The sequence below is a fragment of the Prionailurus viverrinus genome, chromosome F1 (assembly GCF_022837055.1).
Source record: "Prionailurus viverrinus isolate Anna chromosome F1, UM_Priviv_1.0, whole genome shotgun sequence".
NCBI classification, from domain to species: Eukaryota; Metazoa; Chordata; class Mammalia; order Carnivora; family Felidae; genus Prionailurus; species Prionailurus viverrinus.
This window is the reverse complement of record NC_062577.1, coordinates 40,379,610-40,394,405: the sequence shown is the minus strand read 5'-3', so window position 1 is coordinate 40,394,405 and position 14,796 is coordinate 40,379,610. Positions and strand designations below refer to the sequence as shown.

At 50.1% G+C, this 14,796-nt stretch overlaps 1 protein-coding gene across 6 annotated transcripts in view; it reads left to right on the top strand.

Moving 5' to 3' along the window:
- The first annotated feature begins 2,200 nt into the window (after positions 1-2,200).
- PLEKHA6 (pleckstrin homology domain containing A6) overlaps positions 2,201-14,796 on the top strand; it is a 143,184-nt gene continuing 130,588 nt past the window's right edge. For 4 of the 6 annotated variants that reach the window (XM_047841541.1, XM_047841540.1, XM_047841538.1 and 1 more), the window contains exons 1-2: positions 2,201-2,344; positions 8,777-8,853. In XM_047841541.1, the coding sequence (XP_047697497.1) occupies positions 2,262-2,344; positions 8,777-8,853 (160 nt within the window). In that variant the 5' untranslated portion in view covers positions 2,201-2,261. The remainder of the gene's footprint in view (positions 2,345-8,776; positions 8,854-14,796) is intronic. The other 2 variants (XM_047841543.1, XM_047841542.1) reach the window with 1 other exon arrangement.

Sequence of the window (14,796 nt, the reverse complement as noted above, 5' to 3'; positions counted from 1 at the left end):
AATAATTCTGGGGGTTCAGATCCTTCCATATCACAGGGGCTGGGTAGGTGGCTCTGTGCTTTATCAGCAGGATGAGTCCCTTACAGGTGTTTCCCAAGACTGGGGACTGTGGACAGGCGACTGAAGTTGGAGGGGAGTCTGATCCCTGACCCTCCCAGCCTCCCCCGTTCAGGAAGTTAGTGGCACAGGGAGGGCCTCACCTGTGCTTCTCAGGTGTAGCTCTGTTTTGCTCTCCAATGCAGCTTTTTTCGGTTAGAAACCCATAGGATCTGAGAAGGGAGGACAAAGTTGGGTGTGGGGTTCAACTACTCCTCTGCGTCCGCAGAACGGGCTCAGCTTTGACCTGGCATCCAGGGGCCAACTTGGAAACGTTGGCAGAGTGAATTCCCAGAGTTGGAGGCAACATGATGTAATGGCAAGAGTTCTGGCCCGGACGTTGGTGGGCACATCCTTGTCTGCCACCACTCGCTCAGTGACCTTAATCAGCCCCTTCTCTTAGTTCCTCAGTTTCCCATATTTAAAACAAGAGGATTGGACCAGATGTTCTCTGAGGCATCTTCTACCTTCACTATCAGATGCATACATGTTACGTCCTCCAGGTTGAGCACTGGGATACCTGGGAAGGCTCACTGTCTGTTTCTTTTTCCAGAAAACACGCTCTACGCACACCTCAACGAGGCTCATGGCTATATCCAGCCGACCCCTAAATAAGGTCCCAAAGTACAGGACTGTGGTTAGAGTTAAGGGATGTTCGCAGCTATGACAGTATCAGTCATCATCAAACATTAATTAGGTGCCCCAGGTCGGTGCTTGGACTACAGAAATGCATAAGATGAGCCCCTGCCTCATGCAGATGAGTAAATCAAGGATTGCGTTACAGTGTGATAAGTTCCACCAGGGTTATTAACAAGGCCTCATGACAGGCAGGATGGACAGACAAATCAATCTGGGGTGAAGTCAAGCATGGCTTCCCGGAGGAGGACTTGCCAGCTGCCGTGCAACACGTTGCTTCCTCTAAAGGCAGGTGTCTTTCTCATTGTCTAATGACTCCCTTGGGTCTAACACATGGATTGGAAAGGCGTGCACCTAATAGGAGCCCCAGGGGCTGGTCCGGAGGAAGTTGGGAAAAGCTCACTACACCCGGACTTCGATACAGAGCCCAACTGTGGGTTCCAGCAATACTATTTCTGATATGCCACTTTTGAATGTTTGCAACCTGCATTCTGTGCACAGAACACATTCCAGTCTTTTTTCTTTTCTTTTCTTTTCTTTTTTTCTTTTTTCCCTTCCCTTTCCCTTTTCCTTTTCTGGTGCAAGTTAGGGGGAAGGGACACAAAAGCTGCTGTTCTCTGGGTGTGTTCCTAAGGTCTCCCTCCGATTCTCCTTAGTCATGGCAGGCTTCTTGGAGGAAGTGCTCAGAAACAAAAGTAAGAGCTAGCTTGACTAATGAGGCTGACATCCAGGGCCCCTTGCTGCCCACACCCGTGCGTGCCACCCTTCCCTGCATTTGACCTTTGTTCCTCTACTAACCTCCCTCCAAGCAGAACCAGGTTTGACCACCCGCCCTTTTCTGGTCAGGGGCCGGACGTGTCCCCTAGGTTCGTCATTCAAAGCCCTTTCGGCCAAACTGGTGCCCCGCGCCCCGCGCCGGGGTCTGGGGACCCGCCGAGCTGCCGCTGTTAGTCCTCCCGGCTGTGAATTACCTTCGGCGGCGGCGGCGGCGGCGGCGGCGGCGGCGCGGCCCCGCCTCCCCTCGGCCGGCCGGCGGTTCAAGTGCAGGTTCGCAGCTGGGAGCGAAGAGGCGACACCCCTCGCTCGCGCACGGCGACCTGCTCCTCGGGCGGCTGCGGGCGGGGAGGGGACAGCGCTCGGCGCGGCGGCCAGCAGTCCGGCGAGGGAGCGTCCGAACCCCCCGCGGCGCGGATTGCCCGGCGTTAAGTTGAGGAGGCGTCCGAAGCGGGCTCCGGGCGGGGAGGCGGCGGCTGGAGTGGGGGCCCGGCCCCGCCGGGGTTAAGTCTCGCCTGCTCCCTGCTGCCCGGCTGGCGGCCGCCGCCTTCAGTGAGAGGCCGGCGCCCCGCAAGGACCCTTCCCCCCCCCCACCTCCGTCCCCCCTCCCCGCCTGCGGGAGGGCGGACAGTGGGGGCTGCTGGGCAGGAAGCCCTCCCCCCCCCAACTCCCCCCCCCCCCCCAACTCCCCCCCCCCCCCCCCCCCCCGTCAGCTCCGCGCCCCGGGGGGGTGCCCAGAGTGAGAGGGGGCCGAGATGGCCGATGAGATTGACTGGCTGGACTTGCCCGGCCGGTGGACCTACGGAGTTGACCGCGGTGGGAGAATCTTCTTCATCAAGTACGTTGGTCTCTCTCGTTTTGCCATTTTATGTTTTCTTTCGAGTTGTCCAACTTGGAAGGTGGCAGGGCGGGGGGCAGGCTGAGCGGTAGGGGGAAGCGATGGCTGGAAAGGCAGGCATGACTAATAAGTTTATCACCGCCTGTTTGAATGTGTCTCCCGCCTTTTCCTCAATGGGTCAAGGTCCAGCTAAGGCTGGGCATGTCCTCCTCTGGAAAGGCAGGGCGCGGCAGGGCAGGTGCGGGCCTTTCTGGCTGGTCCCCATTCACGGGGGACAGAGTGGGGGGGGGGCAGCGGGTGCCCGAAGCAGGATGATTGGACCCAGTGTCCAGTGGGCCCGTCATTCCTTTCAACCCCGTCCCCTGAAAGGGCCAGGGGTACGTTCTTTCTCTTGCCCCCCCCGCCCCCACCAGATTTTCCTACAGAACACTTGGGCTAAGAGACATCACACCAGGAGACCCTGTCTCAGCCACCAGTTCCTGGCCGTCCCTCATCCCAGGACCCTGTGTTGCCAGGAAGACAGCCCCTCTCCCTTCCTGCTTCCTTTATGGGGCTGTGTGGTCAAGGGGAAGGAGAAGATGCCCACGGCGCATTTGGCATTCTTTAAGGAGAGGGAGCCTCTGCTGCTCCCAGTAATATATTAGTACCGTTATATTAATTTCATAAACCAAAATGGCTCTGGCATAATCTCATTATAACAGAGTGGCCTCGCTGGTGCGATTTTGGCCCGCTCCTGCTATAGCCGTTCTTTGCCAGGATAGAAATCTCCCGATAATGTTGCAAGTCTAGAAGCACGGCATTCTGAACTGTTACCCACACATGATGGGTTTTTTCTGCCTCAAGATAGCCGCTCACAGAACATTAGAGCTGAAAGGGAGCCTTGGCTGCACCCCCCTCATTTTTCAGATGGGGAGGTGAGGTCTACAGAGAGGGAGGGTGCTTGTTCCAGATAAAACCACTTGTTAATCAGAGCTCAGGCCAAGCCCCGTACCCGCCGACTTTAGAGCACTGCTTTCCCTCCAGCACCGAGCTGGAGCCCCAGGAAGCCGGCGGATTTTCCCCTTGCTTCTCCGTTGCCACACTTGCTTTAGGCCTTTCTTCTGTAATTATCATCGCCATGATCATAATTGATGCTGTAATTAGATTATGTTAGAAATTAGCTCCACTGAAGTTCTCGATCCGGGGTCAGATTCTTAAATAACGGAACTCCACCGGTATTAAAACCGGAGTCCCTTTGGTCAGTGGTTTCAGACCTTTGAGTCCATGTAAATCACCCGAGGAAGGGATGGAGAAAAGGCCGCTTCCTGAGCCCCGCCTCCAGAGATCCACATCTGGGGCGGGGCCTTCGCCTGTGTAGTTCCAGGAGCTCCTCAGCTGAAGTGGTTAATTTGGCTGTCCTCCTCTTTCTTCCCAGACTCTTGCGTGCCTTCCAGCTTCTCTTGGCCTTTCACTCCACGAACATTCGAGTAGCCACTGTTTGTGTGCCACACCGCGAGGCATTAGAGATTAAAAAAAAAACAAAAACAAACAGTGAGATACAGGTTTTTCCTTGAAGGTGATAGGGAGAAAATGCAAATAAATACTTGGGAAATAATAGGATATATTCTCGAGGTATTTGCATGATGGTCTAGGAACACAAGAAAAAAAGAACTGACGTTCTTTGGGGAGCGGAGGGAGAGCTTTCTGGAGGAGGAGACATTTGGGCTGATTCTGGAGCAGAGGACCAGGGTGAAAGGGGCCCTGAAGCAGAGGCCTGTGGGAAGGAGGGCGCTGATGAGTGCCAGGACACAGGTTGTCTAGAACACTCTGAGGGGGTCAGTGGAGATGGAGTGGAGGCTGCAGGGGTGCTGCAGAAGAGGGGGCAGGACCAATAAGAAGGGGCAGCTTTGGAGAGGCCTTGTGTGTTAGGCTAAGGGGTTTGAACTTGGTCCTGCAGGTGATAGGAAACCAAAGGAGATTTTTATTTTTATTATTATTAAAATGTTTATTCACTTATTTGTGTGTTTGTTTTTAATTTTTTTATGTTTTTTATTTTTGAGAGAGAGAGAGAGAGAGAGTGCAAGCAGGGGAGGGGCGGAGAGAGAGGGAGACACAGAATCCGAAGCAGGCTCCAGGCTCTGAGCGGTCAGCACAGAGCCTGACGCGGGGCTCGAACCCACAAACTGTGAGATCGTGACCTGAGCCCAAGTCAGACGCTTAATTGACTGAGCCACCCAGGTGCCCCTTTATTTTTATTTATTTATTTTTTGTCTTATTTAAGTCATCTCGACACCAAACAGGACCCCGAGATCAAGAGTCACACGTTCTTATGACTGAGTCAGCTAGGCACCCCCCAAAGGAGATTTTTAAGAGGATTGACACCTAGACCTGGGTTTTGGAAGGATCCCTCTGGCAGCTGTGTGGGCAGATGATGACTTAAAGGCTGAACAGGGGCGTACGGGGAGAAACTTGGGGTTTGGAGAGCAGTCAGGGGTGACTGCTGAAGTCCAGGAGACAGCTGATGAGGCCTGGATTTAGGTGGTGAGGTTACAGGGAGGAGAGATAGGAGAAATCTTTAGGAGGGTGTTCATTTACGGCCTGAATGTTGGGGAAGAGAGGGAAAAGGAAAAATCAGAGATGAATCTCAGAGGTTTTAACTTGAGTGTGACAGAGATGAGGCGTATGGGACAAGGAATGGATTTTAGGGGGCGTATAGACTCAGGGGAAAGTATTGAACTTGAAGTCCCTGCGGGACCTTCAGGAGGTCATGTCTGACAGGCAAGTGGATGTACAGACAGCGGCCTGGGCTGGAGAGGAAGTCCTGGGAGTCGTGGCATAGGGTGGAACCGTCCAGAAATGTGTGACCAAGACGATGGGGGTCCCCGGGCAGCACCAGTGTAGAAGGAAAGGATAGAGGAAGAGAGACCAGAGATTGCAGGATGGTTGCGAGGGAAAGGCACTGCCCTAGCAGGAGGAGGAGAGAGATGGTAAGAGTAAGGGACGGTCAAGAGTGGAAAGGCCAGGGGCGCCTGGGTGGCGCACTCGGTTAGGCGTCCGACTTCAGCCAGGTCACGATCTCGCGGTCCGTGAGTTCGAGCCCCGCGTCCGGCTCTGGGCTGATGGCTCGGAGCCCGGAGCCTGCTTCCGATTCTGTGTCTCCCTCTCTCTCTGCCCCTCCCCCGTTCATGCGCTGTCTCTCTCTGTCCCCAAAATAAATAAACGTTGAAAAAAAAAAATTTAAAAGAGTGGAAAGGCCAAATGAGCTTAAAACTGGAAAGTGGCTAGAACTAAGGAGGTCTTTACTGACTTCTAAGAAAAGTGGGTTCAGGGGAGGACTGAGGACAGAAACCAGATTGCAAAGGATGGATGAGAGGGAGCCCAGGAAGTGGGGACCAGTTTCCAAGGAGGATGCTGGGTCAGTAAGAAGAGGAACAAGCTGGGAGGGGAGGCGGAGGGTTCAGACCAGAAGACAAAGACCAGAGTGGGGCTAAGCAGACGATGACCGGAGAGGGAGAGAGAAGTGGAAGAGACAATCTTGTGATACTCAATAGAATAAAGTTCTGGAAAAAAACAGGAGATGACGGGGACTATAACCCAGGCAGAGAGATTAGCCTTACGTGGAGGAAGGCCGCTTCTTCATGTAGAGACGAGTGTTTTTTAAAAAATTTTTTCAATGTTTATTTATTTTTGAGAGAGAGACAGATAGAGCGTGAGCGGGGGAGGGGCAGAGAGAGAGGGAGACACAGAATCGGAAGCAGGCTCCGGGCTCTGGGCTGTCAGCCCAGAGCCCGATGTGGGGCTCGAACCCATGGACCATGAGATCATGCCCTGAGCTGCAGTCGGACGCTTAACTGGCTGAGTGAGCCACCCACGTGCCCCTAGAGACAAGTATTAAGGTGGGGATATGGGTGCTTTGGGGGGTGGCTGGTTGGGCGTATTGAGGAAGCTCCTGACTGATGGTTTCTGGTTTTTCTTGAAGTAAGTGATAAGATTGTCCATTGAGAACGGGGAAGGGGGAGGAAAGAAGAGGCTGGTGAGGGGGTTGAGGTTGACGGGGAAGCTTTAGAACACTCTGCAAATGGCAACTGGCCGGGGCCCCTGAAGAAGATGCTAGGTGGCACTTAGGGACCAGCTAAGCGTGGGGACCGTGGGTTTGCAGTGACATCGGTCCTCCCAGTGTTACAGTTCTCTGTCAGCCCAAAGCCAGGGGTGGAGACAGCCTGTGACTGCATCGTTCTGGGCCAGGAGCTGGCAAGGGGAGTAGCAGAACGACAGGGGAAAGACGTTGAGGTTGCGGGATCGTGTCCACCTCTGTGACCCTGGGATTGTCCATGATGTCCAGGACGCGTGGAGATGGTCGTCTGAGGGAACGATGTGAGAGGAGGAGAGGAATCGGGGCCAGAAGGTGTCCGGGTGGCTGTAGAGGAAGTGTAAGGGCGTGAGTTTCCCCGCACACTTAAAGTTCACACTGGCTGACTTTCCTCTTCCTGGGCTTCCTCTCCCACTGCCTCCCGGCACCAAAGCCCACGACACAGGGCGTCTCCGTGTGTGCACAATGGTTCGAGGGTCCTGGGGGCACCAGAACGGTGACTTTGTTTCTTGTCTCCTCATCAGACGGGTGAGTCCACTGGGAAACCCCGTCCTGTAGCAGGTGTCCAAACTCAGAGAAACATTAGTGGAGCCCAGTGAAAAAAGAAAGCATGTGTCCACACGAAGACTTAGGCATAGGTGTTCCTGGCAGCTTTGTTTGTAATGGCCCGACCTGAAAACGACCTGAATGTCCATCACCAGGTGAGTAGATGGACACCGTGGTATATTCTATGATGGAATGCTACTCAGTAATGAAGCGGAATCAACTATGAACACCTGTTACCACGGAGAGGGAAGGGAGAGAGAGAGAGAGAGAGAGAGAGAAGAAAGGGAGAGAAGGAAGGAGAGCAGGAGGAAGAAAATAAGAAAGAAGTCAAAGAAGTCTAGCTCGCATGATTCCTTTATATAAAATTCTAGAAACTCTAGAAAATGCAAACTAATCTGTAGAAACAGGAAGCAGATTAGTTGTTGCTGGGGGGGGGGGCGGTGCAGGTGGAAAGAGCTGACAGCGTGGGAGAGAGGAATTATGAGGGGGCACAAAGGAAAATTGGGGGTTCACATCTCGATTTTGGTGATAGTTTCACAGGTATATACACATGTCAACACTTTACATGGTACGCTTTAAATATGTGCAGCATTGTACATTGTATATCTTACTTCAATAAGAATTCTTAACGAGATTTGTTATATGAATTAAAGTATTAAGGATACTTTAACATCAGCGAGTAGAGTCCTGTCCTGGACCCCAAGGCCCCACCCCAAAGCCTGGATGATGCAGGTGATACAGACTCCTCTCCTCCACGTGCCTGGGTTGGCCCAGAAAGTCAGGTGCCTCGTGTGGGTCACATCTGGCTCTGGAAAAATTAATATCATTTGGTTGGTGGGGGTGGAGAAATGTTGATGGGTTCATCTGCCTCCCAGTCTAGACCCAGCGGATCTGTGGTCTTGGGGAGCCCAACTTGCCGGGAGTGAGCTGTTAGAATCCTGGCTTCATCACTTATTGATCATATGATTTGGGGCAAGTCCCTTAACCTCTCTGAACCTCAGGTTCATCATCTGTAAAATTCCTCATGTGAAGGACTGTTGTGAACGAAAATATTTAACATTGAGACACCCAAGGACTAGGGGTTCACCTAGCCTCCTCCTCTTGTATCCGTTGAGAAGCTGCCAGTTAAGTACCTTCACTGTTCTCCCCAGAGACTTCACCTGTCACCCCAAATGTCACCTCCTTAGCACACCCTTCGTGCTGTTCCCCTTCCTTAATTTCGTCCCGGATAGCACTTCCTCCTCTGTGATGGGATAATGCTCTTTATGCGTAGCTATAATAGGGGTAGGGTATACTTCCTATTATATTACATTGCAACCGTCTTTTTATATGTCTGTTTCCCCCGTGGGTTATAAATTCTTTGAGGTCAGGGTCAGATGTTATTTATTTCTGAATCCTCAGCATCTACTCAGTAAATGCTTTGTGCATGTGAATGAATGAATGGCTGTGTGGATTCATCTATCTCACGTGCCTGGGATCAGACCTTCAGTGTTGGTATGAATTGGGAGAGGGATGTCCTACTCCGGGAAGCCTCTATTGTATCTGACACTTGTTTTTTTTTTTTATGGGTTTTTGGGTTTTTTTTGAGACAGAGAGAAACAGAGCACGAGCGGGGGAGGGGCAGAGAGAGAGGGAGACACAGAATCCGAAGCAAGCTCCGGGCTCTGAGTTGTCAGCACAGAGCCCGAAGTGGGGCTCCAGCCCAACAACCGTGAGATCGTGGCCTGAGCCAAAGTCGGACGCTTAACCGACTGAGCTACCCAGGCGCCCCAGTATCTGACACTTTCTTATTGGTTTTGTTTTTTTTTTTTTTGTAGCGATGAGGAAAAGTCAACCAGCTGGGTGCACCCTGGTACGGAATCACCCATCCAGAGTGGACACTCCTCCAGCCCAGGTAAGGAGCTTGGCTGTCCCCACCTTTGCAATTGAGGAGGAAGCGATGGCTTGAGGCAGCATAACTGCCCTGACTTTGCTTCTCACTTTTTCTTTTCGGCATGGATGGATTCAGCTTAGCATTTGGACCACCTGGGGAGGGTGCAGGAGCATTGATGCTCACCTTGAGGTCTTTGTGAGTTTCCAGTTCTGTAGTTAGCATATGGGACCGATCTTTGAGGACACAGATTTGACCCCTCTGTCATCCCCCTGCCCAGTCAGAAACTCCTCTCCATCTTCAGAGCTCCCGAGCTAGGCGTAATCCCAGCTCCTGGTGCTGTACCATAGAACCGTGTGCCATGATGGAAATGTTCTCTCTCTGAGCTGCCCAGCAGAGTCACCATTAACCACAAATAGCTACTGAGCGATTGCAACGTGCTTAGTGTGGCTGAGGAAGTGAACTGTTACGTTTGAATTCATTCAAGTTTAAGTAGCCCCACATGGCTAGTAGGAATGCCTTCACACTGGGGTGGGGGTGGGGGGACATGAGAGAAAAGGGCACGGGGCCCACACTGACTGCTTACTGTAGAGCAGACTCCAGTGCTAGCCCAGGCCAGTGGGAAGGTGAGGACACGTGCAGGCGGAATTTCAGTCTAAATGGGGGAGGCAGAGACACCAAGAATGAGAAGGGCCGGGGTACTTCGAGTGGACAGGCAGTGTTCCTCTTCAGAATGCTGCCACAGAGCCACCCTCGCTGGCCTTCTGGCCCTTCCGCTGACTGCACACCACGTGGTTCTAGGAGTCTGGGTCGCTCACGGGACACAGCCAGCACTGCGGGACACATTGGGTTAAGTAAGGTGTTGGCCTGCCCAGAGCCCACTTTCTTTTAGATTCTGGGCTAGGATCATTGTGTTGTCAGGGCTGGAAGGGACTTCAGGGACCCTGGAACCCAACGCCTTCTTTCAAGGGTGGGAAGATCGAAGAACAGAGGGGAAGTACCTGGGCTCGAGGCCGTTCAGCTGCGCAAAGCCGTGCCAGGGTGAAATGCCTAAGTTCTAGAGGCAGAGAGGCCTGGGCTCAAATCTTGACTCTACTTTCTCTCAGGGTGGTCTTGAGCAAGTGGCTTAAATCTTCCGGGACTTGGCTCTTCTTCATTGGCAAAATAGGGATAGGACAGCGAACCTCCAAAGATGATACCAAAGGCTACCCAAGAGAATCACCATCAATGGAGGTGACCGCTATCGCTGTGGTCACTGTTGTTACTTCTGACATGAAGTAAGGCCTCTTACCCCAAGATCGGGCTGTGTCCCTCTCCTGGGTTGCTGTTTTTGCTGCTATCCGTGTTTAAAATGTGATTGCGTGTACCTCGCTATGGCCCTAGGTAGGACCAGAAGACGGATAAAAGCCTGTGAGCCAATTACTTCATTTTGGGCTGCAGCCAACTGGTTGTCCGAGGCTGGGAAGGGGTTAAGATGCCCCTGAAGCTTGCTGGGAGGGCAGCTGCCTCAGCGGGCACTCCGCCTGGACAGGAATATAAGCACTTCTTGGTGTTGCCCGGGCAGAGAGGGCAGTGTGGAGGGAAGTTGCTGGAAAAGGCAGGGGACAAAATCCACGCTGGCCTCTTTCCCAGGCACATCACAGTGGCAGGATTATTTATGATTCTGACCCAATGGGGATCCCTCTACTTGGGGAGACTGCCAACCCACGCCCTTCTGAATGGGAACGTCCTCCCACAGGGACAGAGGGGAACAAGTGGCATTTATGGAGCAGCACAGAGGAAAGAATGTCAGCTTTGGAGGCAGTAGAGACCAGACTCACATCCCAGACCAGACACTTCCTGTGTGACCCTAAGCAAGTTGATTAACCTCTCTGGGCCTCAGTTTCCTCGTCTATAAAAATGTTCAAGCCAATGCCTATTATATACTGCTTTTGTGCAAATTAAATATGCTAACAGTGGTAAAAAGTGTAGCTGAGAGGAAGGAAGCACTAAGTGGCAGCTGGTGTTATTATTTCTATGGACCAAGCCCTGGGAGGGGAGCTGGGTTCATTGGCTTCCCTGATACTTTGAAGCAGCAGCATCACCACCAACACGAACCATGGAAATCTAGACCCTTGAGAAATAGAGGTGAATAAAATGAATTATACAGACTGGGCCCGCCACTCTATAGAACCCAGGTTCTGCTCTCCAGCAGCTTGTGCCCTGAGGCAGCTGATAATATGGCGGGAGAGATTCAGACCAAGAGTGAATGGCTATGTTTTGTAAAACCTCATACACAAGGCAGGTGTGTGGCCTGGCCAGACAGGTGGCAGTGATCATCTGTCAAGAGAATCCACACATGTTTTACAATAGGTCAGCCACAGGGCTCTTGCACGCCCAAAAGGAATGATCTCCACCAGTGCCCTGCCTGTCTCCACCTTGGACAGTGGTTTCCCTTGAGTTTCTCAGAAGACCCTTCCTCTTCCCTGGGGTGGAGGAATCCTGTTTGTCAGGGAGGCAGGATGCTCTTTTGGGGGGATGGGTAGGATGAAACAGTACCCAATAGAACGCTCTTAAGAGATAGAGTGCTAATAGAGCCCCACTCTTAGGGGCTGCAGCCACCTGCAGGGAGTGCCTGGGCACCTCCGAGCCATGGTCACCTTCTGTATCTATTCAGGTTTTGCTCACTCTGTAAGCCTGTGATTCTCTGCTCTGAGCATTTCCATGGATATATTTTTTTTCAGAGGTGCTATTAAAAAAATTTTGTTCTAGATTAACCAGACAGAAAATCAACAGAGAAGGATTAATGACCTTAAATGGCCTTAAATGACATATTAGATCAAATGAATTTAATGGTTACAGACATAACGTTCCACCCCAGACCAGAAGATACGTTCTTCTCAAGGGCACATGGAACATTTTCCAAAGTAGATCACATTTTAAGACACAAAACAAGTATCAGTACATTTAAGAAGAATGAAATCATACCAAGCATCTTTTCAAACCACAATGGTATGAAACTAAAAGTCAATTACAAGAACACTGGAAAAATCACAAATATGTGGATGCTATATGCTACCAACCAACCAATGGGTCAACAAAGAAATCAAAGGAGGAATGAAAAAATACCTTGAATAAAAAACGTTGAAAAAAAAATTAAAAAAAAAAAAAAGAAAGAAAAAATACCTTGAGACAAATGAAAACAGAAATACAACATACCAAAATCTCTGGGATGCAGCAAAAACAGTTCCACGAGGAATGTTCATAGCAATATGGGTCTACCTCAGGAAACAAGAAAATCTCAAATAACCAAACCAACTTTACACCTATAGGAACTAGAAAAAGAACAAGAAGTGAAGCCCACAGTTAGTAGAAGGAAGGAAATAACAAATCTCTGGGTGGAGATAAATGAAATGGAGACTGGAAAAGACAATAAAAAGGATGAACTAAGAGCTGGCTCTTTGAAAAGATAAAATTGACATGCTTTTAGCTTGACTCACCAAGAAAAGGAGAGACAGGGCTCAAGTAAATAAAATCAGAAGTGAAGGAGAAGTTACAACTGACACCACAGAAATACAAAGGATCATAAGACACTACTATGAACAATTATATGCTAGTAAATTACCTAACCTAGAAGAAATGGATACATTTTTAGAAACATGCCATCTTCTTTCTCAGGCTGAACCATGAAGAAATAGTAAGTGTGAATAGACCAATTACTGATAAGGAAATTGAATCACTAATCAAAAACCTCCCAAGAAACAAAAGCCCAGGACCAAATGGCTTCATGGGTAAATTCTACCAAACATTCAAAGAAGATTTAATACCTATCTTTCTCGATCTCTTCTAAAAAATTGAAGAGGAAGGAATGCTTCCAAACTCATTTTATGAGGCCAGCATTACCCTCATACCAAAACCAGACCAGGACACCAGGCAAAAAGAAAATTATGGGCCAATATTCTTGATGAACATAATTGCAAAAATTCTCAACAAAATATTAGCAAACTGCCTTCAACAAGACATGAATAGGATCATTTACCATGATTGAATGGTATTTATTTCAGGGATGCCCAGAAATAAACCTACGCATATATGGTCAATTAATTTATGACAAATGAGGCAAGAATATGGAATGGAGAAAGGACAGTCTCTTTAAAAAAATTTTTAGGGGCGCCTGGGTGGCTCAGTCGGTTAAGCGGCCGACTTCGGCTCAGGTCATGATCTCGCGGTCCATGAGTTCGAGCCCCGCGTCGGGCTCTGTGCTGACAGCCCGGAGCCTGGAGCCTGTTTCAGATTCTGTGTCTCCCTCTCTCTGACCCTCCCCTGTTCATGCTCTGTCTCTCTCTGTCCCAAAAATAAATAAAAACGTTGAAAAAAAAATTTTTAAAGTTTATTTATTTTGAGAGAGAGCAAGGGGGGGGGGGGTGTGTGCAGAGAGAGAGGGAGAGAGAGAAAATCCCAAGCAGGCTCTGCACTGCCACTGTACAGCCCGATGCAGGGCTCGAACTCATGAGCCATGAAATCATGACCTGAGCTGAAGTCAAGAGTTGGATGCTTAACTGACTGAGCCACCCAGGTGCCCCAGGACAGTCTCTTTAAATGGTGCTGGGAAAACTGGACAGCTATATGCAAAAGAATGAAACTAGACCACTATTTTACATATACACAAAAATGAACTCAAAATGGATTCAAGATTTGAATGTAGGACTTGAAGCCATAAGACTCCTAGAAGACAATAAATTCCTTGACCCTAGTCTTGGTGATGACTTTTTGGAGCTGACTCTAAAGGCAAGGGCAACAGAAGCAAAAATAAACAAATGGTACCGCATCACACTCAAAAGCTTCTGCACAGCTAAGGGAACCATCCACAGACTGAAAAGGCGACGTACAGAATGGGAGAACATATTTGCACGTCATGTATCTGATAAGGGGTTAATATCCAAAATACATAAAGAACTCATATCACTCAATAGCAAAAACAAAACCAAACCAAAAAAACCCACACAACACACAAAACACATAACCCAAGACAAAAAACATTCTGATCAAAAAGGGGGCAGAGGACCTGAATAGACATCCTTCCAAAGAAGACATATAGATGGCCAATAGACACACAAAAAGATGCTTAACATCACTTATCCTCAGGGAAGGGCAATCAAAACCACAACAAGATATTACAGCACAGCTGTCAGAATGGCTATTATCAAAAAGACTAGATGCAACAAGCATTGGTGAAGATACAAGAGAAAAGGGAACCCTCATGCACCGTTGGTGGGAATGCAGACTGCTACAGCCACTCTGGAAAACAATATGGCCGATGAATGGGTAAAGATGTGGTATATATCTGATAGAATACTACTCAGCCATAAACAAGAATGAAATCCTGCCACTTGTGACAGCAAGGATGGACCAGGAGAGGGGTGTGCGACGTGACATGAGAAAGACAAATACCGTATGATTTCCCTTTTGTGTGGAATCTAAACAGGAAGACAGAAGAATAGGCTAAATACAACTCGTTGATAATAGAACCGTGGTTGCTGGAGGGGAGGGGAGCGGGTGGGGGGCTGAACGGGTGGAGGAGGTCAAGAGGTACAAACTTCCAATTAGAAAATAAGGAAATATATAATGTACAGCACCGTGACTATAGTCAGTAAAAGTTGCCAAGGGTAAATCCTAAAAGTTCTCATCGCAAGAAAAAGTCCTCAGTGTCTTGTCCAGAAGCAGCAGAAGCTGGTGGTAATGATACTGGCCTGGGGTTTGGAGGCTTGAGTCCTGTTCTGATCTTGGGTGCTAATCGCCTGTGAGGCCTGGGGCAAGGGATCCGCCCTCGGATCTTGCTTGTGCTTCTGCGACGAAGGGAGAGGGCTGTGGGACCGCCCTGAGCGCCCTTCCAGGGGAACCACCTGTGCGTTCACCGCTGGGTCCCTGGGGCTGGCGCAGGGCCCGGCCCAGAGTAGCTGCTCAGGAAAAGCTTGTCGAATGAACGAG